General features: G+C 55.0%; 2 protein-coding genes across 9 annotated transcripts in view; one reads left to right on the plus strand and one right to left on the minus strand.

The window, feature by feature from the left end:
- SMG6 (SMG6 nonsense mediated mRNA decay factor) overlaps positions 1-21,039 on the plus strand; it is a 232,681-nt gene extending 211,642 nt beyond the window's left edge. For 3 of the 5 annotated variants that reach the window (XM_036906131.2, XM_036906134.2, XM_036906136.2), the window contains 5 exons: positions 2,627-2,773; positions 12,268-12,421; positions 15,596-15,807; positions 16,116-16,197; positions 19,250-21,039. In XM_036906131.2, the coding sequence (XP_036762026.2) occupies positions 2,627-2,773; positions 12,268-12,421; positions 15,596-15,807; positions 16,116-16,197; positions 19,250-19,380 (726 nt within the window). In that variant the 3' untranslated portion in view covers positions 19,381-21,039. Of the gene's footprint in view, positions 1-2,626; positions 2,774-12,267; positions 12,422-15,595; positions 15,808-16,115; positions 16,198-19,249 lie in introns of those variants that run through there. The other 2 variants (XM_036906132.2, XM_036906133.2) reach the window with 2 other exon arrangements.
- Positions 12,433-26,202, minus strand: HIC1 (HIC ZBTB transcriptional repressor 1). 4 transcript variants are annotated; one of them, XR_005028933.2, is made up of 2 exons: positions 25,636-26,202; positions 12,433-13,154 (listed from the first exon to the last, which is right to left on the minus strand). XR_005028933.2 is itself a non-coding variant. In XM_036906151.2 (2 exons), the coding sequence occupies exon 2, from the start codon at positions 24,172-24,174 to the stop codon at positions 22,033-22,035; it is 2,142 nt and encodes a 713-aa protein (XP_036762046.2). In that variant the 5' UTR covers positions 24,175-24,194; positions 25,636-25,802; the 3' UTR covers positions 21,200-22,032. The 4 variants fall into 4 exon arrangements, 3 of the variants coding, with proteins under 3 accessions (XP_036762046.2, XP_036762047.2, XP_057357032.1); XM_036906151.2 differs by lacking the exon at positions 12,433-13,154 and adding an exon at positions 21,200-24,194 and having other exon boundaries at positions 25,636-25,802; XM_036906152.2 differs by lacking the exons at positions 12,433-13,154; positions 25,636-26,202 and adding exons at positions 21,200-24,194; positions 25,260-25,350.

A 26,202-nucleotide genomic window follows, 5' to 3' on the forward strand; every position in this document is an offset into this window, starting at 1 on the left:
TGAAATCAGCAACAGGCCAGGAGAGCCAGATGTCAGCTGGGAGCTGTCATTTGTGATCTGAAGCAGTGATAGAGTGGCCACCTTTGTTTCAGAGTCTTCTGAGCAGCAAAGTTTTGGACTGGCTTCATTAGAATAGCTGGAGAACCCCACCCCACCCCTGATGACACAGAGCTCAGCTTCCAGGACAGTGGTTCCAGGGATAAAGCTGAGCCCATGATTACAGACGCTCCAGATGAAACCTGGGCAAGGAATAACAGGAGAGGATGAGCTGTCAGTATGGAAGGAGACAGTGGGGTTGCTAAAGCCATTGGGGTGTCCAGGCTGCAGTCAGGACTGAGCAGGGCCACCCAAGCCCTGGGCACCACACAGGGAAGCATGGGTGGGGTAGCCTTCAGTCAGCTGTCTCACCCTCACTCTAAGACCTAAGCAGGCAGTAGAAGGTAAACAAGGCCAGCTCTCCAGGACTGCTGTAAGAGATGTGCCCTGGACAGTGGAGCCTGAAGTACCAAATCCAGTCAGGCAAGTGAGGCCCAAAGAGAGGGGCACAGGGTGAAAGCCAAGGAGGGTCTCCTCCACTCTTAGAAGGAAGAGCAGCTCTCCAGTCCTAGATCCATACTCTCTCCCTTCTTCAAAGGTTTACTGACCAGACAAAGGTTGTGACCCACTCCATACTGCCCACTTCTTCCTTTTCCCACGAGTCTCCTGGGTTCCTTTATGTTAGTGGCCCCTGGGAAACCCTATTTTGCCTGGTCTGTGTAATTTCATAACTCTACACTTCCTCGTTTGCTATGAGAGCTGAAGGAACCTCAGACAAGCCTTGCTGACCCTCTTTTGACCTCAGTCAAGCTTACCCCAAGCCCCGTGATAACCCTGTTTGTCCCTGATCAGCACAGGCTGGGACAGTGTTCCGCCCCCCATGGGCCAGCCAGGCATTCTATTCCACTCACTCCCATCCAGGTTAATCCCACAAACAAGGAAGTAAATGTGTAGAGTCTTCCTCCTCCCCACGGCCTGGGCCTCTCTGGAAGTGAACTCTGTGACACTATAGCCTGCAGGTTGTCAGATGAGTGTGACTGTGGACAGCACCCCAGGCCCCTGAGACCTTAGGATAATGGCAGTTCTGGCCTGATTCTGAGATCTGCTGTCTCCAGAACTGCAGGGCTGAGTCACTTAAGCTGATTGGGAGAGGAAGGGGAAGGTGTTTCTTCAGACATGATTCTTCATGAACAGAACAGAGTCCCAATTCCTTAAGGATGCTACCAAAATGCCTATCTTCCCACCCCTAGATTCTGCTCCAAGACAAAGCACCACCTACCACCCATATACTTTACCAACCACTTTAAGCTAAGAGAATCCACTGGAGTATTATCTTGCGGTGGAGAGCAGTCTGTGCTCAGCAGGTCATGGGTAGGACTATGGGAGGCCTGGCGAAGCTGAGCCACTAAGGGCTGTGTCTGGGCTTACCATCTAGATTCAGGACCCCAACCCTGTGCTGCTTGCCCATTATTTTTGGTAAGAGCACAGACTTAGGAATCAGATTTGCTGGGGTTTGAATCCCTGCTCTGCCACTTACTAACTTTGTGACCTTGAGCAAATTGTTTAACTCTCTAAACCTCAGTTTGTTGATTAATAAGGATGCTAGTAGCACCTATTTACTGGCCGTTGTATTAAAAAGTTAATACATGCAAAACAGCCCAGGATCTGGCCAATAATAAGCACTCAGTAAATGGTAGCTGTTATTGTCATAATCATTTTCATTATTATCATCCAATTAGAAACACAGGAATCTTCTAACTAAATGACTCCTGTTACCCATGTCCCTCAAAGGAAGCTCTCTTGGGCAGCTGCATGTTCTCTACGGACCATGGCCAAAAGTAAGAGTGAGGAATGGAGCCTGGGACCACCCGGGGAGTGGGGGCTTTTGAGAGCTGAGGCTGCAGGCAGGGAGGGGCCATCCCTAGGGAAGGCTTCATCAGCCTGGCAGTAGGCTCCTAAAGCTAGCCAGCCATATCCTTGCCTGCCCAGGCCCTGGGAGGGCAGCTGAGCAAGGTCATGTCATGTGAATTCCTTTAATGGGGCCCAGTAGCCCCCACACCACCAGGCTGTGGTTCTAAAAAGAAACCAGGGCAAGGTCTGCTGAGATAGAGATAAGAGTGTCTGCTCCTTGAAACCGTCCGGAGCAAGGTAGCTTCTGTGCCTAACTCCCAGATGTTGGCCAGAATGGATTCCTGTCAGATCATTAGCAGAAATCAGATTTAAGTTGGGTAGTTTGACTTTCTCTGTTGTTTCCCCTTCAGTGATTTCAAACTGAAAATAGGCCCAAATTCTGACTGTGTGCACAAAGAACAAAGAGCCATATGTGTAAGCATGGAAGTGCATGTGTACATACCTTGTGGTGTGGACCTGTGACTCTGTGTGAGGAAAGAATGCTGGAGTATAGAAGGGGACAATTGGCAAGGGGAGTGACATGGTTTTTCTACCCCCCTGCCTGAACTGAAGGAGGCATTTACCTTGAGGCCCTTTGCAAGGAATGATCCCAGTAAGCACGGAAGGATAGAGGGTGGGTCTGGTAAGTGTTGTGGGCTCACAGTCTCCTCTCTCCCCTGCCCTGCTCTGCCACCCACAGGAGGAGGATGTGGTGATTGAAGACTTTGAGGAAGATTCAGAGGCTGAAGGCAGCGGGGGCGAGGATGACATCAGGGAACTTCGGGCCAAGAAGCTGGCTCTGGCCAGGAAGATAGCCGAGCAGCAGCGTCGCCAAGAAAAGATCCAGGTGGGGTTTGCATGAGGAAGGTGGTTCCTGTCAAGGTGGTAACTGCATAGAGCACAAGGGGGATGTGAGCAGAGAATAGGGATGAACAAGACTCTTAGGAAGAGTCTCACAGTGAAGGAGGAACCAGACAGGACACCTCCCTGCCCCGTTTTCTTCTCCATCAGTAATTCTGGTAGCATTTTTCGTGCCTAGACTCTCCCACCTTCTGGACTCCAAGGCAAGAGCAGGTTCTTCTCAGAATCTGATGAAAGCTTCAGACCTGTCTGTACATACCACACACACACAATCTTTCACAGAATTTCAGGGGTTTCAAAGTTCCCCTGAACTTTATCCAGACACCTCTGGAGAGGCCATGGATTCTTTGTTGAGAACAGCTATTCTCAGGGGAGAGGATGTCCTGGCCAGTCTGCTTATCTGGATTCCCAGCCTAATGGCAAAGCCCCTCTGGACAGAACACTGTAAGCCCTCCCAGAGAGAAACTACTCCATCTCTACGCAAGGACTTGTCCTCCCTCAACCCTTCCACGGACCTGCACCTTCATTTCCGCAAGTTTTTCTAATTGATGGCTCTCGCAGGTCTGTCTTCTTGAACTGTAAGCTCACTTCCTCTTATCTAGGCTCCAGGCAGACAAGGAAGAGCCGGTCGTGTGCCCCCCTCTGAAATTGTGCATGGGGAAGTATCAGATCTCTTGAGGGATGTCTGTTTTCAGCCCTGTCTTCAGCCACCCCTTGCCTTTGGCATAGGGCATAGTGCCTTCAGTCAAGCAGACTCAAGCACAGTCTGGGCTCCACCACTTTACCAGCTTTGTGACTCTGGGCAAATTGTTTAACTTCTCAGAGCCTATTTCCTCATCTGTAAAATGCAAGTGGAAACAGCACCTACCTCTTAGAATTGCTGCAAGGCCTACAGGAGCCAACGAGTGCAAAACACTTAGCACAATGAATGGCACACAGTATACACTCCATAAAGGGTCCTTGTGTTCTGCGTCTAACCATCCATTGGACAGAGAACCTTGCCCTGAGAAAGGGAATGACCACCAGCTGGGATTGTTCTTTAGATATATTCATGTCCCCTGCCTGAAACCCAGCGTGCGATACCTCTGCCAGCATCACCTGTCATGGGATGGCTGCCTCCTCAGCCCTTCTGTGGTCAGTGTGTAACCCTCTATTATAGACCTCAAAGCAGCTTCATCCTCAAGCTGTCTTTTCCTGACCTGTGGCTCATTTCTTCATCACTGTCAGTCTTCCCAAAAGTTCTGTCTACACCTTCACTTCTTGATTCTCAACCCAGCAGCTATAGAAGCTGTTGTGTCAGAAGTCACCTAGTACCTGTCTTTATCAAGTCTCGGTCCCCATCGTAGTTGCCTTCTCTGTGGCTTTGAGCCCTGAAGCCACCTTCTTCCAGCTATCCTTTAGCACACATGAGCCCTCATCTCCCCTCTCTCTGTTGACCACACCACCCTCCCAGGCTTCGTCACCACCATTCTTTCTTGGTCTCTTCCTTTCTGTTACTTCTTAGTCTCAGCATGCAGAATTGGCACCCAGCAAATAATCTGTTCAGTGACTACATAATAGGCAGGAGTAACTAGAGAATCATCTGAAATTCCTCAGTGACTTTTAACACCTCATGTCTGATTTCTTATCAAATCCTACCTAGTCACTCATTTATTCCCTTTTCTCCTCTCTATTCCCATTGCCCCTACTACTGTTCTAATTCAAGTACCAACTTGGATTGTAGCAACCTGCTTTGCCCAACTCCAGGGTATGCTGTTTACCTAATAGTCTGTGAAGAGCTCCTCCTGCTGTTACTTAGTACACAGTCTGCATACCAGGCTCCTTTTCCACCTCACTGCTTCCATCGCATCTCACGTATTTTCTTCATTCTCCTCCCAAAAGAGCCACTCCCTTGCTCAGAAATCATCAGTGCCTTTGCTTGTCTAATGAAAGAAAAGTCTAATTTCTTACTGTGACTTTTAAGGCTTTCTTGTTGTTTTTTCCAGCCTCTCCTCCTATCCTCCAGCAGCCCTTAGTAGCTATACGACATTGGACAAATTATTTAACTTCTCTGAGCCTGCTTCTTCACCTCTAAATGAAAGTGGTAACAAGTACCTCCCTCAGATGGTACACAGAAAGTGACTGTCCAGACACTGAGGCCCTCCTGCCCAGACAGCAACACTAGCCTTCCTCCTTGTTCCTGTGCCCAAGCGTGCTCTGCCCTTTCCCACTCTCCAGTCTTTGTTCATGCTGTTTCCCTCAAACCAGAGTACCCTTTTTCTGCTCCACATTTCCTGTTACCTGTTGAAATTCTATTCCAGTGTCAATCCCCAGATGAAACTCCATCTCCCCAGTGAAGCCTTCCCTAGTTCCCCCCCAGGAGAAATTCATCTCTCTCTGCTCAGTGTTCCTGTGGTGCTGATTTATACTTCATTTGTGAAACTTCTATCATGTCTCATATTACAGTTACTTCTGAACTTGTTCCTCCTACTCTACTCCTTGGGATCAAGTACCACATCTTAAGCTCAGTTTAGTAAGTCGTGGTGAGCATCTGCTATGCTAATGATCAGGAGACACAGAAGTGAACCAAAAGTCCTAACCCAGAGTCTACAGTGGAGTGAAGAAGCTAGTGCTTTGAGGTGTGAGCAAGCAAGCATTGTACAGAATGCTGTGGGAGCACATGCCTCAGGGACGTGGTCTTGTCTAGAGCGCCCTTGTTCAGCTCAGTCTCTCCAGTGATAAGCAGTACCTTACAAATAGGAGGTCTCAGGTGAGACTTGATTTCCGGTGCCCATGGCTGCCCCAGTCCAGGAAGCCTCTTTTCCCTGTCACCTCCTTCAGAGCAGACTACTCAGGCCCAAGCACCGAGGGCTGCTGTGGGGCCAGCTGGGGTGTGCCTTGCTGTGGCCCCTTTAAGAATAGGCCCCACATGCACCGCTGCTGGCGGCCCTGCCTCCTGTCAGCCTTCTTCCTCCAGCCTCACAGCCACAGGAGAATTTCTCAGCAGAGGAAAAATTCCCCCCTTCCTTTCTCTGCCCCCCCTCTTTTTAATGCCCGGGGCCCTTCACTTCCATAATTCTTCATTTTCCAGCCTTGAACGTAAGCCAGACACATCTGTCTGGCCATATGCGTGAACCCTGGAGTCTGTGCCGAGGTGGCTGTAAAACAGGGCCGGTGAAGGCCCTTCTGGGAGAGCACACACATGTGTGTGCCCTCAGGCCATTGGCTCCCTGCCCAGAACCATGGGGCTGCAGTGCTCCAAACCCATGTTAACCTTTTCTTATTTTTCCTCTTTTTGTTTAATTTAAGGGGGGAAAATCCCAAGGAAAAGGTATAAATTGTCCTGGGAGTGCAGGAGAGGCTTCTAGCTGGAGAGGCCATTATTGTTGGCAGGCACCTGGGTCACACTAATACAATAAGGAAGAGAGGAGCATCGAGTGAATTAAGATCGGAGAGATGGGCTGTAAATTACACTGCTCTGAACCCCATTAGTCTCTAGGGGTGTTAGCCGAGAGGTGTAAGGCAAGTCCCCAGCTCCCGGCGCCTTTTACAGATGCAGCACAACAGGAACCACACATGTTTGGGGAAGGGGATATGAAGATGGAGTTGAAAAAACTGGCCCCCATGATGGCTGTAAAGTCCAACTGAGATCTGGGGCTGCAGCCACACCCCACTTCCTTGCTCCCACCTAGACCCCTGGGCCTAAGCTCATCTGTGGGGGTGGGGGAGGTGAGGCTTGGCCTCCCTCTTCAGCTTGTCCTCCCTGCTTCCGGCGTTGCACAGAGGATGGTGAGTGGGGCCGACAGGAGGTCAGAAAAGGGGTGTGGGCAGTTTTCAGGGCTTGTGCAGCTGGAGCTGCGGCGCCCAGGCAGGCCCCTGGATTCTGGGGGTAAAGTCTGCCCACCTGGGGATTTGAGGTCCTGCTTCCTCAGCTCAGCCCAGGCTTTGTCTTTTCCTGAGAAAGTTCATATCGGTTTGGTTCTCCCACCTTACTGCTTCCTTTTCCTTACTGGCTAAGTTCTTTTTGGTCCCATTGCCATTTTGGGGAGGTGTCCAGAGACCAGAGCAGAGTACATGGTTGTATCTGAGAACTTGGTTAGAAGCATTTCATTCCTAACCAGGCCCCCATGGCAAAGCAGTCACTGAAAATCCTCCTCTAGGAATGAGGCATGGCCACTTGGCACCTCATACTGGCCCTGGCCCTGTGAATCCCCCGCCTCCTCTCTGCCTTCACAAGGCTGTGCTGTGATTTGTGCTGCTGTCGGGCGGGGTCAGGTTTCCTGAGCAGTTGCAAACATCCCACCTGAAACATAACAGGCTCTTCCTCTGGCCACAGCTATTGTTTCCCTCAGCATTATGGCCACAGTCTTGCTCTCTAGCCAGCAATGACATGTGTTCTGAAAATAGCTTTGCTCCCCTGTCCCCTTCCCGCCCACCCACCCTCCTGAAGATGCAGTCACTCCTTTGTGGTGGCCCCAGGAGTTTTACTCTAAATATAGCTGCAGCCCATTCACATTGCCACCCAGCTGGGGGTGGGGGGGCTCTGTGGAACAATGGGGCATGCACAGAGCCCCCCACACCTGTATGGAAGCTAGCGGAAGACAGACACTCAGCCCTGGCTCCTAGCTGTCGGAGACAGGGTGGGAGCCAGTGTGCTACCAGGCCAGGGGCACGTTCACGCCAGGGCAGGAAAGCACATCAGCCTGCGGAGCCGGGCAACTGCCCTCCCTTTTCGAGCCTGTTCCACAGCCCATTCATGCTTCTCCACAGACTGGTGCTGGGCCTCCAGTTTGCTCCAGCCACTCTCACCAACCTGGTTCTGGCAGCATCCACAGGGTCCTGTCCCACAGAATGATCAGGCCATTGGCTAAACACCTTAGGCTGCCGCTAGGAGCAAGCTCAGAGGTGTCCTGCTTATTAGCCCTGCCACTCCCTCTCCATCAAGTGAGGGCACACTTCTTGGGCGTTCTCAGGACAGAGTTAACAGAGACAATTCGGTCAGATTGCCTTTAAAGTGCCCTTTAACTCTGAGATTCTGTGATTTAACTCATTGAGTTCCTATGATATATCAAACTCTACTCTAGGTATAGTCAAAGAAACTACAAGAAAAGAAAGTGGTTTCCTTGAGCTCCTTACAGTCTAGTTTGAAAGTAAGATTGGTCCTCAGAACAATAAGATGTAGTAAGCAGGTCATCATATTATAACTTTAAAAAAAGAAAGCAGACTCTGTGGTACTGACTTTGGACATCCAGGGAAGGACTCCTAGGCAGAAGTTTTCCCATGAGCATCCCATCCCAAAGGAAGATGCTAACCAGACTGCTCCTGGGGGAGGCTGGCGGCCCTGCCTGCTTTAGGGAGCAAATGCAGGGTCTGCTCCCTTTGGTATCTGCGACTCAAAGAACTGCCTGCCTGAACTGTCGGTGGTTATCACATCAACAATTCCTATTTTCAAATTTGATTTCCATTTTCCATTTTTCATTTTTTTTTAATTCGTTCGCATAATTAAAGGGAAAACAAGAGTACCATGAGTTTATAAGAGAAATTGGTGGAAGTCCTCTCCATCACCCCTCCCCATTTCCAGCTCTGCTCCCTCCTGGTTTGCCCCAGATATTCGCCCTTGTGGATATGTGGGAGAGGAAACATGGGCTTGGTCAGGAAGAAAGGAAACTGACATTTGTTCAGTTACTAACACAGGTACCAGGCATTTTGCTCAGTACTTTCACACACGGTGCACATGGAAGTTTGCTTTGTTACAAGACTTCTCATTTCTGGCGAAAACATTGCTCTGGCCAGAGAGGCTCAGGGAAAAATGAGTCCATCAACCTGTGGAGGGAAGGAGGCAGCCACACTGTATGTGGAGCCCTAAGCAGAAGGAAGACTTAAGAAGGCCTTCTCTTTATCTGACTCTGCCTCATGACCCAGGTTCTTCAATTTCCACAGCTCCTGTGTAAGCTAATTGAGTTACCTTTTGTAATTCTCAGTGTCTCAATTTTCCCCAAATCATCCCCTCTGTCTCAAAGAAGGAACTTCACCTGTAACCGTGCCCTTCCTGGGGACCCGTTGCCTCTTAGTTCCTCATCAGCTGGTACTGTGGATTCTCTCTTTCCCAGTCCCCCACCCACTTGCCCCAGGATGCTCCCATACTTCAGAGAGCGTTGGTTACTTTGCACTTCCCAGAAACAAAATGAAGTTCTTTTTCTCTTCCACACTTGATGACAGCCTGGTCCTTATTGCCATTGGTCTGATTCAGAGTGTTGTGCTTTCCATGGGTTCCCAGGTCACTGTCCAAGGACCACTGTGGACCAGCCTTAGCTGCAGTGGGAAGGGCTCCTATGGAACTCTCCTTCCGGGTCAGCACACTTGACTCCAGGCCAGGGCCAGTCTGTCTGAATCACAGCATTCCAACTGCGCCCCCCTCACCCCCTCCAGAGGCTTCTGCAGCTTTTTACTCATACAAACAAAAATAAATCTCACTACCGGCCTCTGAACTCCACAGCAGCATGCTTCCCCTTCTCCCCAAGTGTCCCATGGATGTGAGTGGGGACTTGGCACTCTCCCCACCGACATCACTTTTTCACTCCCTGCGCATCCTGTGTCCTTCTCTCACCGTGCGACCCAGAGATCAGAATGGGACGTGACGGCCGGCACAGGCGCCGTATACAGCTGCCAGAAATCTGACGGGTAAAATCTGGAAAAGTTGGGAGGGCAAATGCTAAAGACACACACACGCGCACACACACACGCACCGCGCCACAGAGAGGGCCGGAAACACAGACACCCACAGAAGAGGGCCTGCGGACTCCAGGTCCTTCCTCTGTCTGCCATTCTTTTGAAGGGGACTGGGTCAGTCTTGTGACCCAGGTATGACTCCACCGCCACTCTGAAGAGGCCCACTGGTACCCCAGAAGAAGAGAGAGCAGCTTCATTAAACCTCCTGAGACTTTGTGAGGGCATGTGGGGAACAGGAAGCAGTTGTGCAGTGACTCACTGGGCAGAGCCAGGTTAAGGGAAGTTGTCTGCGGGCGTCCCTGGGACCGGATGATGGCAGCACAGATCTGACCACCCTCATACAGCTTGATCCACCCCACGGGAACCGAGAAGTCTGCCACCTCCATAAGAGGCTGTAGCCTCTGTTTACCTTCCTGGCTTTGAGCCAGAGCTCAAAGAACTCAGAACTTCCCTGGATGAATGCTGCTCCTAGATTTTTCCTCCATCCTGTCATCAGAACACACAAGTAGGCCCAGTTAGGCCCCAGCGTCCCTTGTCCACCTGGTTGAAAGGCCCTCCTGCCTACTGCCCGCTCTAAAGGTAGGATGGCACAAGGTCTTAGGGACTTGTTACTCACTCGGTGAAAAATGGCAGCCAGTTCTACTTCCTTAGATTCAAACCAGGGATGGAATATCATTTTTGGAGACAGGAAAAACTAAAACAGGAAAGGTGTCTCAGTGAGGTGGTGGCAGGGATTCAGTCTGTTAGGACCCTGAGGCCCTGTCACTGCAGGTGCCAGTGCCCCCTGTCCTCCTCCAGCCATGGTCAGTGCTTATTCTGTTCATTCTTGCCCGGAAAGACAGAAATGTGGGGGCCTGTGATACCAAGAAAAACATTCCTGGCAGAGGAAAAGCTGGATAGAGAGCACCAGGACCTGGGAAAATGAGGGACAGGAACTCATGCAGCCTCTGTGCTTGTGAGGAGAGAGGAGAGTTAACCAAACATGAGGAGACTATTCCTGTTCATACAAAATGCCCACGCCTCACACAGTGTTACATGTCAATTTTATCTCAGTAGAAAGTAAACTTAACAAAATGTCTCAGCCTGGTTTGGTAGAATGTTTGTCACCCTTTAGTGGGCAGCCCCCTGGCAGGGGACAGTGACCCAAGTACCCTGGGAAGGTGGCCAGCAGCAGGGGTGCTTTCCCACCATGGGGTGAGAGCAGTAGGAAGGTGGCGGCAGACTGGGCCTCTCAGCTGCATTTCTCATGCCTGCCAGCTCCCCATGGCCTATGCCTGCCACCAGCTGTGGTGCAGTTACTCATAGGGAGAGGTCCCCAGCAGGTCACAGAGAAGCCACCCCCAGCATTCAGAGGCATGCCCTTTCAGTTTTACTGTCATTGCCAGTGAAACCTGAGCACCTTCCTCACTGACTGTTGGTGGCCAGGTCTCAGCACTGAGGCCCCATCCCAGTTGGCACGCACATCCACGTCCCCTGTCCCATGCCTGTATCTGTGGCCTTGCAGTTGCTGTGTAGCAGAAGGCCATGAGAGGGTGTGGCAGGGCTGGGACCTGCTTGCTTGCCTCTGCCAGGTTTGTGTCAGCTCCATACACAGGGAGCACACTGGGCAGATGCCAGCAAATCAGTTTGCTTCTTGGCCATGGTCGCCAGAAGAGGAAGCCACACAGTAGTGGCAATGTTCTGTAGTGACAGATATACCCAGAGCCTATCTCAGAGAGCGGCTGCCACACAAGACTCTGTCAGACTTGAGAAAATCGGGTGTTCACAGATGTGCATGGAACTTCTCTGAAGGACGTGAGCATCCGTAAGCTTGACAAACTCTGGGCCACGTGCTCTCCTAGCTGTGGTACCCAGACCACTGGTGCTCCACAAGGTGGATTTTTAGTGGGGAGATACTGGGACTTTGTTATGGAAGTGTAGCTTCTACTAGGCTGTCAAACCCTTGGTACCATGGATATCATTGCTTAAGAAGAAGCTAAGCAAAAAGTGAGTTGACTTAAAGTCAACTTAATGACAAACATCAAGTAAATAGTACAATAAATAAATTACACAGAGTTTTGGCAAAGGAACGCAAGTAGAACACAAGACACCAACGTTTAGGGGGCACTGCTGGTGGGTTGAGGGGTGGTGTAGGCAGTGGCAGTTCTCACCAATCTGGGTGTTGGTTTTTCAAACATGTGAGTTGGGTCCTAAGTCATCCCACCCTATGGACTCCTGCTGCTATGGGAGACTGGTATTAGTTATTACTTGTCAGCATCATTTTTTGGGGGACAGCCTTCGAATTTAACTTTTTTTTTTAACTACACAGTGAAGTAAATTGAAGTAACAAATTCTATTTGGCAGATACACACACACACACACATATATATAGTGTTTGGATTGAGAAGTACCCCCCATATGCTGAGTAGATAATGTGTGTGAAACCACTTTCATATCCAATGAGCCTAACTCTCCCTTGTTGATTTTTAGCCCAAGGCCTGTCTTACTTAGAGACCTGTTATTTTTAATACCTTCAGGGTCCTTTCTCAGGACCTTGGAAGAGTTTTAATCACACCCAATTCCCTGGGCCATTTGGTCTCTGTTGGTTTTTACTGCAGTGCTTTACCCAGCCCTTGGGCCTGTTCCTCGGGCCTGACAGGGGGCTGGTTCTTCCTCTCCAGGGGGAAGAGGTTGCGGGACAGGATGCTGACACACTGTGGCATCAGGGCTCTGGCTCACCTTCCCGCTTGCCTGCTCACTGTCTGGCTCACTCACCATTTTGTGTCCCTGTAGGCTGTCCTGGAGGACCAGAGTCAGATGAGGCAGATGGAGCTCGAGATCAGACCTTTGTTCCTCGTACCAGACACCAATGGCTTCATTGACCACCTGGCCAGTCTGGCACAGCTGCTAGAGAGCAGGAAGTACATCCTGGTGGTGCCCCTCATCGGTGAGTCAGGCCAGAGCAGCTGTGCACATGCACCGCAGCCCCCTCTACATACATGCCCCATGGCCCCTGGGCCAGGAAGGCAGAACCCTGCTGTGTGTGTAAGACAGGATTTGCAGGGAAGCAGGGTATGCGTGGGGCAAGGAAACTTGTTTAATAATCAAAGCAGTTCAAATTATTATGGTTGATCCATGGCTTAAACTGCTTGAGCAAATGGACTCCTATGTCCCAGCAACCAGAGGCTGCATGAGCCCAGCCCTTGTTTTTATCCTTATAAAGCTTGCAGTAAAACAGAAAGCTGGTTCCCGTTATTGGTAAACACTCAGCCCTGGCAGATAACGGCAGCGCTGCTGGGTGGTCTGGCAGGGAGGCTGGGAGGATTTTGAAGTGGTTAGATGCCTTTGGTCTGATCGTCTTGTAGCTTTTCATGATCATCTGTTGGTTCGAGGTAGCATTCTTCTGGCCAATGTCACCCTAAGGCCAGGCTGACAGAGCAAGCCCTTGGCTCATGCCTGTAGATTTCTGCCACTTGGGCCCTGGTCATTTGGTGCTGGTGCAGGGTCAGCATCTCAGGGCCCAGCTAGCTTGCCGGAGGAACCCAGCTGGGCTGTCTCCAGGAGCCTGTCTAGGCACCCTTAGTTCTTGGGTTTCTGTGGTGGTTGAGCCTCAGGATAGGCTTTGGACTCCGGGCGCCTGTGTAGTATAACTGATACAGTTGATACAGCTGATGGCTGTCCTGTGGAGGGAGAGGATCTGGAATGATTGGGAAGTCCAGGCATTTTTTAATGTCCCCTTCTCAGCAGCCACTTGGAGCAAGTTTGGGAGCCCTGTCCTCTGGAAAAGTTGCCAGACTGGCAGTCTGCCTGCCAAGCCACCTCTGACATGGATGCCAAGATGTTCCATTGGGCCTTCCCTCCCAGTCCCAAGTGTCTTAGTGCCAGACAAGGGTGGAAACAAAGGGCAGGAAACATCCGCCCTTGCAGAGGCTGTAGAACCCTGGGGGGTTGTGGGAAACACGTTAGCACCACCTGAGAATGTTGGCACTGAAGCAGCCCTCCTCCCGCCTCCACCCTCCCTTGTCTTCCTTCCCCCTCCCCATGTGGCCTGGCCAGAGCCTCTTAAACCCAGGCCCTTAGACCTTAGGGAAGGTTTTTGCTCTTCAAAAGTAGGGCAGCTTTCTCCCCCCAAGGCAGAGCAGTGAGGCTATCAGTTAGTCGTTAGCTTCCCCCCCTCTCTTCTCTGGATCCTGGGGCAGGCCAGCTTTCAGGATAATACATCTCTGTGCCTTCCCACCCAGGAAATTTTCAGGGGGAAGAAAGTGAATTGGTCACTTTTGTGCTAGATGGAGGAAATGGTATAACCAAGAGAGGATGCTGACAGTCAGGAGCCCCCTAACATTTAGAAGGAACCTCCCTCAGGCACTGTCCCAGGCTAGCAGGGTGCTTGGTCACCAGCATTGATTGTGGCTTTACCATCTGTTCAGTCTTCTTGTCTCTGGGGGTTCCAGTTAAAGGTAGAGCTGCAGCCCTTGGCCTTCAGGAATTTACAGTTCCATGGAAAAACCAGATTTGGTGGGGAGGGAGCAAATATGCGAGAAAACCCAGAGGACAGGATACATGCAGAATAAGTAGATGCCCCCAAGGGTGTTGGGAAATGACACCACTGTTACGGGAGCCCCTGGCCAGCCTCTGTGAACCTTCCTCAGCTGAACAGAGTCCTGGACTCCCAGGGGCTGTAGAGGGGCTCCTCTTCAGTGAAGTTCCCTTAGCAGACTCCTGCCCTGTGCCCAGAGCACACAGGGTTAAGCTGCCTGCCTGTTTCTTGTGCTCTTTAACCTGCTCCTGCTCATTAGGCCTGACCCTAGCATCAAGAAGCCCAGCCTGATGCAGAAGCACAAACAAGTTTCCCCTTTGAAGCCTGTTTAGTTTGGAAGCAGGAAAGCAGTTTTTGGGATGGAATACCAGTTTTTTGTGTTTGATGTTGTTTGCCATACCATACACTCATCCAGCACTATTCCCCACCCCCAGCCATACATTGTGTGGACTCTGCGGCCTCCAGTTGTTGAAAGAATGGGTGTCGTGTGTGTGTGTGTGTGTGTGTGTGTGTGTGTGTGTGTGTGTGTGTGTGTGTGTGTGTGTGTGTGTGTGTCTGTGTGTGTGTGTCTGTGTCTGTGTGTGTGTGTGTGTGTGTGTGTGTGTGTCTGTGTGTGTGTGTCTGTGTGTGTGTGTCTGTGTGTGTGTGTCTGTGTGTGTGTGTGTGTGTGTGTCTGTGTCTGTGTCTGTGTCTGTGTCTGTGTCTGTGTCTGTGTTTTCCCACATGGGGCCTTTCCAGAAAGTATCTCTGAATACCCAGACAGTGAGTGCCAGGCTCACCATGGGACAGCATGCTCATGCCGACTCCCCAAGCCATGAATCATTGCACTGAACAGAGGCCTCAGACCCCAAACTCTCCCGGAGCCCCCAAGGAGCGCATATTTCCCACTTGACCTCAGGCTTTTGGCTGGAATTTTGGAAAGAATCTTCACCAGAAAATGAAGCCATGTCCCAGACACATAGTCAGGCAGGCAGACACACACACACACACACCATCAGAGGAGGTAGATGTGCCAAGGGCACGGTTCACACACACACACACGCACACACACACACACAAACGCATCATCAGAGGAGGTAGATGTGCCAAGGGCATGATTCCGGGGAATACCAGGGTTCTTGCAAGTGAGGCTGTGATTACCACTTCCCACATAGTGACCCCCTGCATTCTGCCAGGGTTGGGATGCTGCTGTGGTTGGGGGCTAAAGTGGATGAGGTAGAGTGCCTCTTCCCTTTCACTGCTACATAGCCTTGCCCCTCCTGAGGGACCCTTTCAATTTGATCCTGTAATTAAGGAATGCAATGGAGGGGCCAGTTTTCTTCCTCTGAATACGGCAGCTCCAAAAAAACCCCTGTGGGTTCCTCCCATGAGGAGGGTGGGCACCAGGGGAGCAGGCAGAAAGAGGATAGAGCAGTGTGCAAAATCTGGGACACTTCCTGCCCCTCAAGGTCCCTTGGTTTCCCTGGAAGATTCCTGTGGTGTAGGGTAGATTCTGTGGGGTGAGGTCAGCTGGGAAAACGAGGCATAGGGCGAAGGTAGTACTGATGGTTGAGACTGACACCTTGTGGGACTGTGTCTCATCAGTGATCAATGAACTAGATGGCCTGGCCAAGGGACAAGAGACAGATCACCGGGCTGGGGGCTATGCTCGTGTGGTGCAGGAAAAGGCCCGGAAGTCCATAGAGTTCCTCGAGCAGCGATTTGAGAGTCGGGACTCTTGCCTTCGGGCCCTGACCAGCCGTGGCAATGAACTCGAATCCATCGCCTTCCGCAGTGAGGACATCACTGGCCAGATGGTAAGACCTGTGGCAGAAAGAAAGGGAGAGCCCACAGCCAGCCTTCAGAGCAGGGTCTCCAGGAGGGAGGAGCTGCCGGAAGCTCATTCAGCCCAGGCGGCTGAGGGAGCAGCCACTATCGAGGCCCAGGATGGGGGGTTCCTTGTCCCCTGGATCACTCTTGGCCCAGTTGGCCCTGGCCAAGCAGGGCAGGGCCTGTATGGGAGAGATGCGATGTGATCCTCCCCAGCACCCCAGAGGCAGAGTATGCCTGGCCTCCCCATGGCGCCCTCTCCTGCTCAGCAACATTTCTCACACTGTTCCTCCAGGGTAACAACGATGACCTGATCCTCTCCTGCTGCCTCCACTATTGCAAAGACAAGGCTAAGGACTTCATGCCTACCAACAAAGGTACAGCTTTGCCTCTACCTCGACATCACCCATCTCCCCACCTACCTCAGCCTGCCACCCTCAGCCCTTGGGAAGGGTCCCTCCACTGATACCGGCGTGGGAAGTTTAAAGAATCAAGGCTCAAGCCTGAGGCCAGCCCAGTTTCCTGCCCTCCTGGAGGTCAGACCTCCCTGTCACAGCTCCCCCATGCCCAGGTAGACCCTGGGCCAACTAGGGATGGGCCTACCCCAGAAAGCCAGGCTCTAGGCCGTGAGCCTTTCCACTCGGCATGCGTCCATTTCCTGTCTTGGGTCCTCAGTGAATTCTTTGACAGCAAGAATGTCTTTATGATGCAGCGTAGCTTATTCTGGCCATGGTCTCCTGGGCTTAGCCCTCTGCAGTTCCAAGGATAATCCCCAATAGTCCCTTGGGCTCACCTCCCTTTCCTTGTCAGTGTTACCCTCTCAGTCCACCCCTGATCAGCTTACCCTTCTGTCAGGCTAGGGGTAAAGGCACTTCCCCAGCAAGTCTCTGTGTCAGGTTCTGTAGCACCTTGGAGACTGGTGAGAGCTTGAGGCCTGAGCCCTCTGCCCAGTGGTCAAGACCTTTTTGGTGAGCAGAATCCTGCCCGCCCGGGGGCTCTCTTCCAGGTGCTTAAAGCACCTCACCCTTAACCTAGAACCATCTTTCATGCACAGGCCCTCAGAGTCAGTGAGGCACAATTCTCTGCTTCTGGCTCCCAGGACTCTGACATTTCTCCTTTTGGAAGGTATTCCTAGGACCTCTAGCTCAGTGTCTTTTGCAGAGCTGATCCTTCCCACGGTTTGGTTTCTGTCTGCATATATGCAGTCTCTTGTCATTTTCTTCTGGGAAGTGCCGCCCATCCCTCTTCTTCTAGCCCCAGCTTCCAGGGTGCTCTGGGGATTAGCTTCTCTCCCACTGCTCCTCCAGCCACATTAACACAGCCCCCCACTCCTGCCTGAGTCTGTACCCACTTACAATTGCTGTTCTTCAAAGGGGTCCTGCCACGTGGCTTGCACATACTGTCCCTTAGGCCAGATCTGGAGCATTCAAGTGGTAAAAACAGTCATGGTGAGCTTGGGCTGTGCTCCCAGGCAGCTTCCCAGAGGGGCACCTTCTGAGGGAGAGGTAGCCAGGACTGCAGAGGGCCTTGTTGGGAAGTATGGTTCAGATACTGCTGTGGCCCCACACCGCCGCAGAGCTGTTTCTTTCTTAGTGGAGACACAGTTTGGCTTTGGCCTACTAGCTGCCCCACACCCCACTCCACCCCAAACAGCCTGCAGGAACCCTTGCCATCCTGGGGACCGCCCCTATCAGAATTACATCAGCAACGGCTGGTGTAATCAAACCCCATTTGTCAGTGTGAATTCTTAGCAGATTAACTTGTCAGATTCACAGAGAAACCGTCACCAAATGTTTATATGTAAACGATGTTGAATTTTAAAATCATGTGGATTATGGCGGATGGGGCCTGACAAGATGACAGTCTCTGGTTTCTAACAAAGTGAAGTTACCAGTGTCAAAACAGAGGATGTTTATTGTTAGAAATGTCTCAAAGTATCCACAGAAACCCCTGCAGACCCCTGCCAACAAGGCTGGGCCATCGTTGTCCGAAGGCCTGAGACCCTCCTGGTCTGAGTCCCAGGGCAGGAATGGTGGGACTCTAAACAGCTTTGGGTAGCCACTGGGAGCCCCATACAGTACCACACAACACTACCCCATCCCACCCACACCCAGGCCCACGCAGCTGAGTGGTCACAGAGTCTCTCTACCTGTGGCCTGCCGCCTTCCTCTCCCTTCCTGCCCACTGTAGGCCCCCACCTCCCATCATACCTCCTTCCACCTCTCCCCTTTTTCTCACCACCATCAACCCCATGAGCCCTTCCCTCTCTCTTCCCCCAGACTCCTTCTGAGGTCAACAGCCAGTTCTCAGCCTCCCAGCCTGGAGCTGGCAAGTCTGGAGCTGCTCAGGTCTCACTGGGACGTTTGCAGCCCCAGCCCCGCCAGTCCCCGCAGGTTGTAGGCCTGCAGGGTGTTTCCTGTGCCTCATTGCCTCCCTGACCTCTGTTGGGAAGTATGCAGCCCAGGTCTGAGCAGTGAACCTGCTACCCAAGCAGCCTTCCCAGAGACAGGGATGTCACTTTTGTGAGTACTTGACCCAGTTTAAATTCTCCCCAATATATTAAAGACTAAGAAATTAGGGGAAGAAAAGCGGTGGCAGACATCCCAATAAAAAAGTCATCTCAAAAGAATGAAGACTATCTCTGCTGAAATAGATATTTAAAATACACATTTGAATAAAGTTTAGTGTGATCATAAAGTTGTGAGGGAAAAAGGCTTATATAACATGTGCTTATGCATGTGCATAAAGAAATCTGGACACATGCACAGATCTACCTGGGGGTAGACACATGGAGAATGAGAACCGGGAGGATGATCCTGGCTTCCCCTTTCCTTTTTCCTTTTCTGTGTTGTTACATGGATTATTTTTATTTAGAGGAAATCATTTCACTGTTGCCTCAGGTCTACCTTGCCCTCCTCTCCTCAGAGTTCCCTTGAACTAACCCTTCTCTTCACATCTGGGAGCCCTAGAGACACTTTGTTTTCCATTTTGAGCTTTCTACCTCTTAATACGTACAGCGTGGCCCTGCTGGCCTTGGACGGAGAGGATGTGCAAAAGAGAGTAGTAATGTGAGTCCGGGACCAACCGTGCAGTAAGGAGTAGAAGGAAAGGGGCTTCTCCCTCAGTTCAGAGTCCTGAGAGAGGGGTCTGTAGGGGCCGGCAGTTGAGCAGCTCTCAGGGCACAAGGCAGCAGAGTCCAGTGCCAGAGGCAGGGGTCCAAAGCTCGAGGCCAGCCCCAGGCCAGCACGGCCCTCTTTAAGCCAGCAGGGAGGGAACACCCTCAGCTGATTGCATGATGGCAAGGACTTTGGAACAGCCAAAAAATGCTGGCCTTGACCCTCCAGAATCAGGCTCCCCTCAGAGAGAGGAGAGGCATCCAGTGCCTGGTCCTCCTGCCCTCAGTGGAGCCCTTCTCTCTCATGCCAACAGAGGAGCCAATTCGGCTGCTACGGGAGGTGGTGCTGTTGACAGATGACCGGAACCTGCGTGTGAAGGCGCTGACAAGGAATGTGCCTGTACGGGACATCCCGGCCTTCCTCACATGGGCCCAGGTGGGCTGAAGGGGCCGCACTGGGGCCCACCCCCACAGAACCATTCCTGAGAGGCCATCAGGCGCCCAGTGTAACACGGAAGATGCCCGGGTGCCTGAGCCACCAGTCCACCCAGACAATAAACCATCCTCTTCCAACCCACTGTGGTCATGCTCTGGGGGAGCTGCTCCTCACAGAGCCCTTCCCAAGGGTCGGGCAGAAGCTGCTGGGACTCTCCTGGGCTGCAAGATTTAGCAGGAAGGTGGCTGGCTGCCGTGACAGCAGGTGGTGAGCCAGGCAGTGCCCATGCTCTCCTCAGCCTTTCTCCCTCCCCATTCTAGTTCAAGGGCAGGAGGGAAGGCCCTTTTAATTCCAGGGACTCAGTCACTTTCTCAGCTGGAGGGGGGCAGGGGGTTGAGTTTCCATCAAATATAGGTGAAATCACAGGTCCTGTTAATCTTCAGAACTCCTGTACTGAATGTGTCCAAGAGCCTCTGATGCTACCATGAAGAGAGTGCCCAGGGTGTCTCCCCCTGAGGCCTGGATTCCCCCAGGGACCCAGGTTGGGTTCTCGACACCATGTCCCAAACAGCAGCCCTAGGCCCCCACCTCGTCTACCCCACTACCACCTGCCACACACATCCATCTTGCTTCTCTTCTTCCTGCCCTTCTCCATCTCAGTCAAGTGCACTTTGCCCCTTGTTTTTCCCTGAGGTGGCCATGGGTCTAGAGGAACGGGACATCTGGTCTCAGGCCCGTGCTTCCTGGGTGGCCTTCACCTGCTCCCTCTCCCCTCCTCGGCCTTCCTTTCTCTGGTTCCCACTTCACAGAATTTCCTCAGACTCTTCTCAGTTCTCCCCTCCCTTTCCCTGTCCTCTCCCGCTCCAAAGTCGTCCCTCTCACCCTCCTCCCCTTTCTAGGTGATCCCTCTCACCTCCCTGGTCCCTCAGTTTTTTCACCTCAGTTCTACCACAGGGGTTTCTCACTCTGAATCTTCTCCTCCGCTTCCTGTGGCAGGAATTTAATAAACCTTTTATCGCTCATAACTTTCTTTTCCAGGCCCCTGTGCTCAAGAAACTTCCAAGCCTGTATAGCCCATCCTGAGGGTAGTGTGTGCCAGAGCCTAGGAGGAGCAGTGCCTAGCCTGGAGTCTACACCCTGTTTCTAGCTTTGCCCCAGAACTGGGGCCCTTTGGCCTTTTGAGTTTTTGTTGCCTTTTTAGCTGGTACCTGTGTACAAAGTCTCACTCAGGAGGCTTCCTCCTGGGAATGCAATTCTCCCAGCCCAGGGACAGGGATGAGAGGGACTCAGGGGGAGACAGGTTTTTGAGGACCCAAGAGTAAATTTTGATGGGACCAGCAGGGAAAAACCCAGAACACCCTGACTGTACAGCCCACCCAAAGAGCAAGGCTGTGCCCTCCCTCAAGACCCAAGATTATGCCAGGAGGTGGGAAAGGGGGTGCTGTGCAGGAAAACAGTGGCCAATAGTTTCAGGGTATGAATACCCCAGGAATTCAGAAGACTGGGCTTTTTGGGCTACAAGTTTCCCCCGTCTCTCCTTGGAGATCCTCTCCCGTGGATGAAGGTTGATGACTGGGTGGGTAGGTGGATGGGAGACCCATCTCTCCTTTCTGTCCCATTTGCAGCACTGGTTTGGTTTCCTTAATAAATGTTTAGTTATGAAACATACATGATCTCTTGCTCTTCTGTCTCTGGGACTGGGGAGAGAAGAAGGCCCAAGCCTCTGCGCCTGCACCTATGTGAGAGTGCCGTATTTAGCCCCTCCACCCACCCTGGTGTGGCTTTCCCAGGTCCTTGTGCAGGTTAGAAGAGAGCAGTGGGGCCGGGGTCCTTGGTTACTGCTTTATTGCTGTTTGGATAGGCTATAGAAAATGGAAGCGGCTCTGGAAGAGCCTGTGTACAAGGAAGGAAATATACAAACGAGAAGGGAGCTAAAGAGACCACGTTCCAGCCCAGCCTAGCCTGGGCTCGGGGTGGGGGGCCACCCGGGGCGCATGCAATAAATATGGTCCGGGGGACCCCAGGGAAGGGAGCGGGGACACGGCGGGAGTGGGAGACCTGTAGGCCAGGACTCTCAGCCCTCAGACTCCAGAGGGAGGGAAGGGTTAGCCCTGGGGCTAGTGCCACTTGTGCAAAATGAGGAACTTCACATTATCAGTCCCGGGCGGGCAGGAGCAGGGGAAGGGGCCCTCCGGCCGGCTCAGTCCCCTCCCTGCTCCCTAACTCTGCCCAAAGCTCCGACCCCAGCAGGGAGATTCACAGTGAGAATGGGTGTGGTCGCAAGGGCCGGAGGTAGGGCTGGGAGTGCCCCATCAGTGACACCCCTCCCCCCAAGAGCAGCACGGAGCCGGGGAGGGGGCCAACGAACCACAGGAAGAGGCGGAGAAGGGCCGGGGGTCTCCTTTGGTCAAAGCTGATATCAAAAATATAAATCTCCCTTCCCCCATCCCACCCCCGTCCCGGGGTTTTACCCCTACCCCCACCCCCGGGCTAAGGCACAAAGCAGTGAGGCCAGGTGAGGCCGCAGAGTGGTGGAGCCGCCGCCGCTGCTGCTAGTTGTCTGGGCGCTGTGTGCCTGCTCGCTGCCGCCGCCGCCGCCCCTCCCTGGTGGAGCGGGCTGGGGCCACGCGTCGGCGACGAGGCTGGCTGCCAAGAGGCGCTCTAGGTGGGGGAGAAACGGTCGATCGTCCGGCCGTCCGGCCCGGCGGCCAGGTGCGCGCCCTGGCTCAGCACCTCCGCCGCCTTGTCCGGGCTGAGGCCCAGCTCCGCAGTGAACTTAGCCAGCGGGTAGAGGCTCTCGAGCGCCACCTTGGGGTCGTGCAGGAAGTGCGTGGTCTGCGCCAGCAGCTCGGCCGCGGCCGCCTTGTCCTGCTGCTTCAGGCTCAGCTGTTCAGCTGTGAGGCGGGCCACAGCAAAGACGCCCTCGGGAAAGTCGAGTTTGCCCTTGCCGTCGGGGCCGGCAACGCCGGGCAGCCCCCCAAGGCCGGCCAGCGCCCCCGCTGCGCCGGCCGCGCCACCCACGGCGTGCATCTTCATGTGGCTGATGAGGTTGCGTTGCTGTGCGAACTTGCCGCCACACACCTGGCACTCGTAGGGCTTCTCGCCCGAGTGGATGCGCATGTGCTCGGTGAGGCGATACTGGCGCGTGAAGCGCATGCCGCACGCGTCGCAAGCGAAGGGCTTGAGACCCAGATGGCTGCGCATGTGGCGCGTCATAGTCCCACGCTGCGTAAACTTCTTCCCACAGATGGTGCATGGATAGGGCCGGGTCAGCCAGTGCGTCTTCTCGTGCTGCCGCAGCGTGGCCGGGTCCTTGTAGCTCTTGTCGCACGACGCGCAACGGTACGGCCTCAGCAGCTCTCCCAGGCCGCCCGGAGCCCCAGAGACCTTGTCCCCACCGCTCCCAAAAGGGGGCCCCAGGCCTGCAGCCCCGGCAGCTACCTCAGCCGCCTCGGCCCTGCCATACAGCGCCTCCTCCTCCTCCACGTGAGCCTCCACGTGCGCATTCAGCTGCTCCGAGCTGGGAAAGCCCTTGCCGCACGGAATACACACGTACAGGTTGTCACCGAAGCTCTCAGGCTCGCCATAAGCCAGGTGCGGGCATGGGTAGCCCTCCAAATGACCGCCGGGTGGGCTTGGGTCCTCGCTGCTGCCGGTCTCCTCGCTACTGCTCTTGTAGTCGTCGCCGTCGCCGCCCGCTCCAGGCCCGTCCAGGCTGCCCGGATAGCGCGGCGGAGCCAGGCCAAGCGGGGGGCCCCCGGGCGAGGCGGCTGTGTCCCCGCCACGGTCCTCGCAGCGCTCGCCTGGGGAGCCGCGCTCCCGGGCCAGCTCATCGCCGTAGCTGCCCAGGCCTGGCTCGTGCTTCATCCAGCGGTAAAGGAGGCTGGGCCCGTCGGGGCGGCCGGGGGGCTCGGGTCCCGGACTGCCGCTACTACCACGAAACGGGTCCGGAGGCGGTATGGCCTCCTCCAGCTTCTGGAAGGGCAGCGGCGGCAGCGGCGGCAAGGCGAGCGGTGGCTCCTTGTACGCTGCGGGACCGACGCCGGGGGGGCTGTCTGGGCGTGGGGGCAGTTCGCGCTCACCCGGCGGTCGCTCCGGAGGCGCGGAGCCCGTCGGGCTTTTCTTGGACAGGTCCAGGCCGCAGAGCGGGGAGCATCGTCGCTCCGAAGCGCAGAGTGCGGCGGCAGGGCCAGGGCCTGAGGCGTAGAGCTCCGCACAGTGCGTGTTCACTGCGGCCTCGGGGCCCGACGGCGGCTCGGCGGTGGGCGGCGGCGGAGGCCCGGCTGGGGAAGAGTAGCAGGCCTGGATGACGGGCGTGGCGGCCCGCAGGCCCCGGCCCGGCCGCCCGTAGGGTGCATAGCCGCCGCCGCCGCCGCCGCCGCCCCGCAGGTGGCAGTACTTGCCGTGGCGCTTGAGGCGCTTCTTGCACAACGCCACGAGGTCGGGGATCTGCAGGTAGCTGGCGGCGGCCAGCACTGCGCCCAGGCTCGGCTCGGCCCCCGGAGCCACAGCTGCCGCCGCCGCTGCCTCTGCTCCATCAGCCAGGCGACCGGTGTAGATGAAGTCCAGCACCAGGCGGAATACGGCCGGGCTCACCATGTCATGATCCAGGTTGAGCAGGTTGTCATGCACCACCAGGGACTTGAGGTAGGCGCTGCTGGCCGCAAGCACATTCTTGTGCGCGCGGAAGAGGGCGTTCTGCACCACGATTATCACGTCGCACAAGAAGCCCTTGGTGCGCTGGTTGTTGAGCTGCAGCAGCAGCTGCCTCGAGTGGCCCGGCGCCTCCATTGTGTCCAGCATCGTCTGCCCAGCACAATCTCCTGGGGGGGACACACAGCAGCCGGGTCAGAGCCGTGCGCAGACCAGTGCTTCTGCCCTCCACTTCCCCTTCCCCTCAGCTAGGCAGGGGCATCGAGCACTGGGGCCTGGGTACCGGTGGAGGATGGGAGGCCCCCGAGTGTGGGAGCCTGGGCCGGTGGGCCCAGACCAGAAGGAGCAGGAGAGTGGCTGACGGAGAAGAGGCCAGGCTGGCCTGCACCCCCAGGCCTGGATGCCTCCAGGCACACACGCTGGTTTGGGGCAGGGGAGCTTCTGAGGAGAAAACTGTTCGGGCGAAGTGACCCTTTTGGAGACAGTTACCCGATTTGAGGAAAATGTCCGCTTCAGGAAAAGTCATTCAGGGCGGAGAAGTTTGTTCATGTGGGATATAAGGGAGCCGAGTAAAAAGCGCCTCCCGCCTCGGGAGAAGTTGCCCCAGTTGGGGGAATTGATCCGAAGGAGGGGAGCGTGATGCCCGCCGTTGTGCCGCCCTGGCCAGGGGCTGTCAGGCCTTCAGTTAGGGCCCGGGCGGCGGCAGCGGCGCGGGGAGCGGAGGCAACGGCTGCCGTGGCGGGCAGAGCTTGAAGGCCAGCCCCGGCGTGGGGAGGGCGTTATATCGGGGCAGGAGGCTGAGGCAGGAAGCAGGTGGGGGGGAGGGGGGAGCCACGCAGCTCCCAGGGGAGGGAGGGGGCAGCGCCCCGGGCGGGCACGGCGCACAGCCGGCCGAGGCCCTGACCCCGGCCTGCGCCCCACCCGCGTCCCGGCCCCGGCCTCGGCCTCGGCCTCAGCTCTGCATTCGCGGGCCCGGTTCCTCCTCCCCAGCTCCTCTCGGCCGCATATCCACGGCAACTCCGCCGCCCCAAACTTGGGGAAAAGTTTCCCAACTTCAGACAAGCCGGGAGGAGCGCGCCAGCCCCAGTCCCTCAGCTCCCAGCTTTTCCCCTAGGCCCCCAATTTCGGCAACGAGGCGCCGCAGGGCCTGAGCCGAGCCCTGAACTCCTCTGCCCGCCAGCTCGCCCGCCCGACCCTGTTCCCCGCCTGGCCCGCAGGGCCTCGCGGCCCGTTACCTGCGGCCGCAGTCCGGCCGGGCTTCCCTCCCCGCGGTGGTGGCAGCTCGTAGCCGGCGGCCCAACCGCCCCGCTGCCAGGCGCCGAGCTGTGCCAGGGCAGCGCCCCTGCCAGCCCCGCCCGCCAGCTCCCTTTCCCTTCCCCTCGCCTCTCCAGCCCATGTGCGGGCAGAGTCGGCCCCGGCCACTGACCCCGCGGTGAACTCGACGCGGAGGACCGGCCCGGCGGTCCTGGGTTCTCCGGGGGGACACCCAAAGCCCTGAACGCCAGCCGCGTTAGGGCGCCAGCGCGGGAGGATGCGCCCGAGGCCGCCAGCGCGCGAGGACCGGGCTGTCCGCGTCCCCTGTCCCTCCCGGTCCCCAGCCCAAGGACCCACCTGGGGGGCATGTCGGAAGCCCCGGGCCCGGCTGCCTGCGGATCCAGGGGGGACGTGGCTGCGCTGCGCTGCCCTCCTCCCGCCGGGCCCCCGGTCGGTCTGTCCTGCTGGTCCGTCCTCCCCGCGTCCTGGTCGCGTCTCAGCCCCGCCGCGCTTTCCGCACACTCTTATCTGGAGCGGCCCAGGCCAGCGGGCAAGGCTGCAGCTATGGCTCCACCTCGCGGTCGCGCGGAGCTTTGCGCGTTACAGCCGCGATCTCCCTCAAGCGCACCTGGACTGGAGGCTCGAAGATGCGGAGCCGGATGGGACCGAGGAGGGGGCCCTATTTACAGGTTCACCCTTCCAGATGTGCCCACCTGGGGACCAGGCCCAGGACCTGAGAGCCACACAAACCCCGGGGTTTGGGTCTGAACGCTTCCATATATATATTTCTAGATTCTCACACTGCCCCAATTTGAAGAAGTTCTGCCCACACGGAGGGGACTCTGGTGACAGTAGATAGTGGGAGGGAAGTTACAGAAATTCTGAGAAAGAAGGGAGACAAGATCTTGGGGGGACTTTCCTTAG

Source organism: Manis pentadactyla, chromosome 4 (assembly GCF_030020395.1).
Source record: "Manis pentadactyla isolate mManPen7 chromosome 4, mManPen7.hap1, whole genome shotgun sequence".
In the NCBI taxonomy this organism is placed as follows: domain Eukaryota; kingdom Metazoa; phylum Chordata; class Mammalia; order Pholidota; family Manidae; genus Manis; species Manis pentadactyla.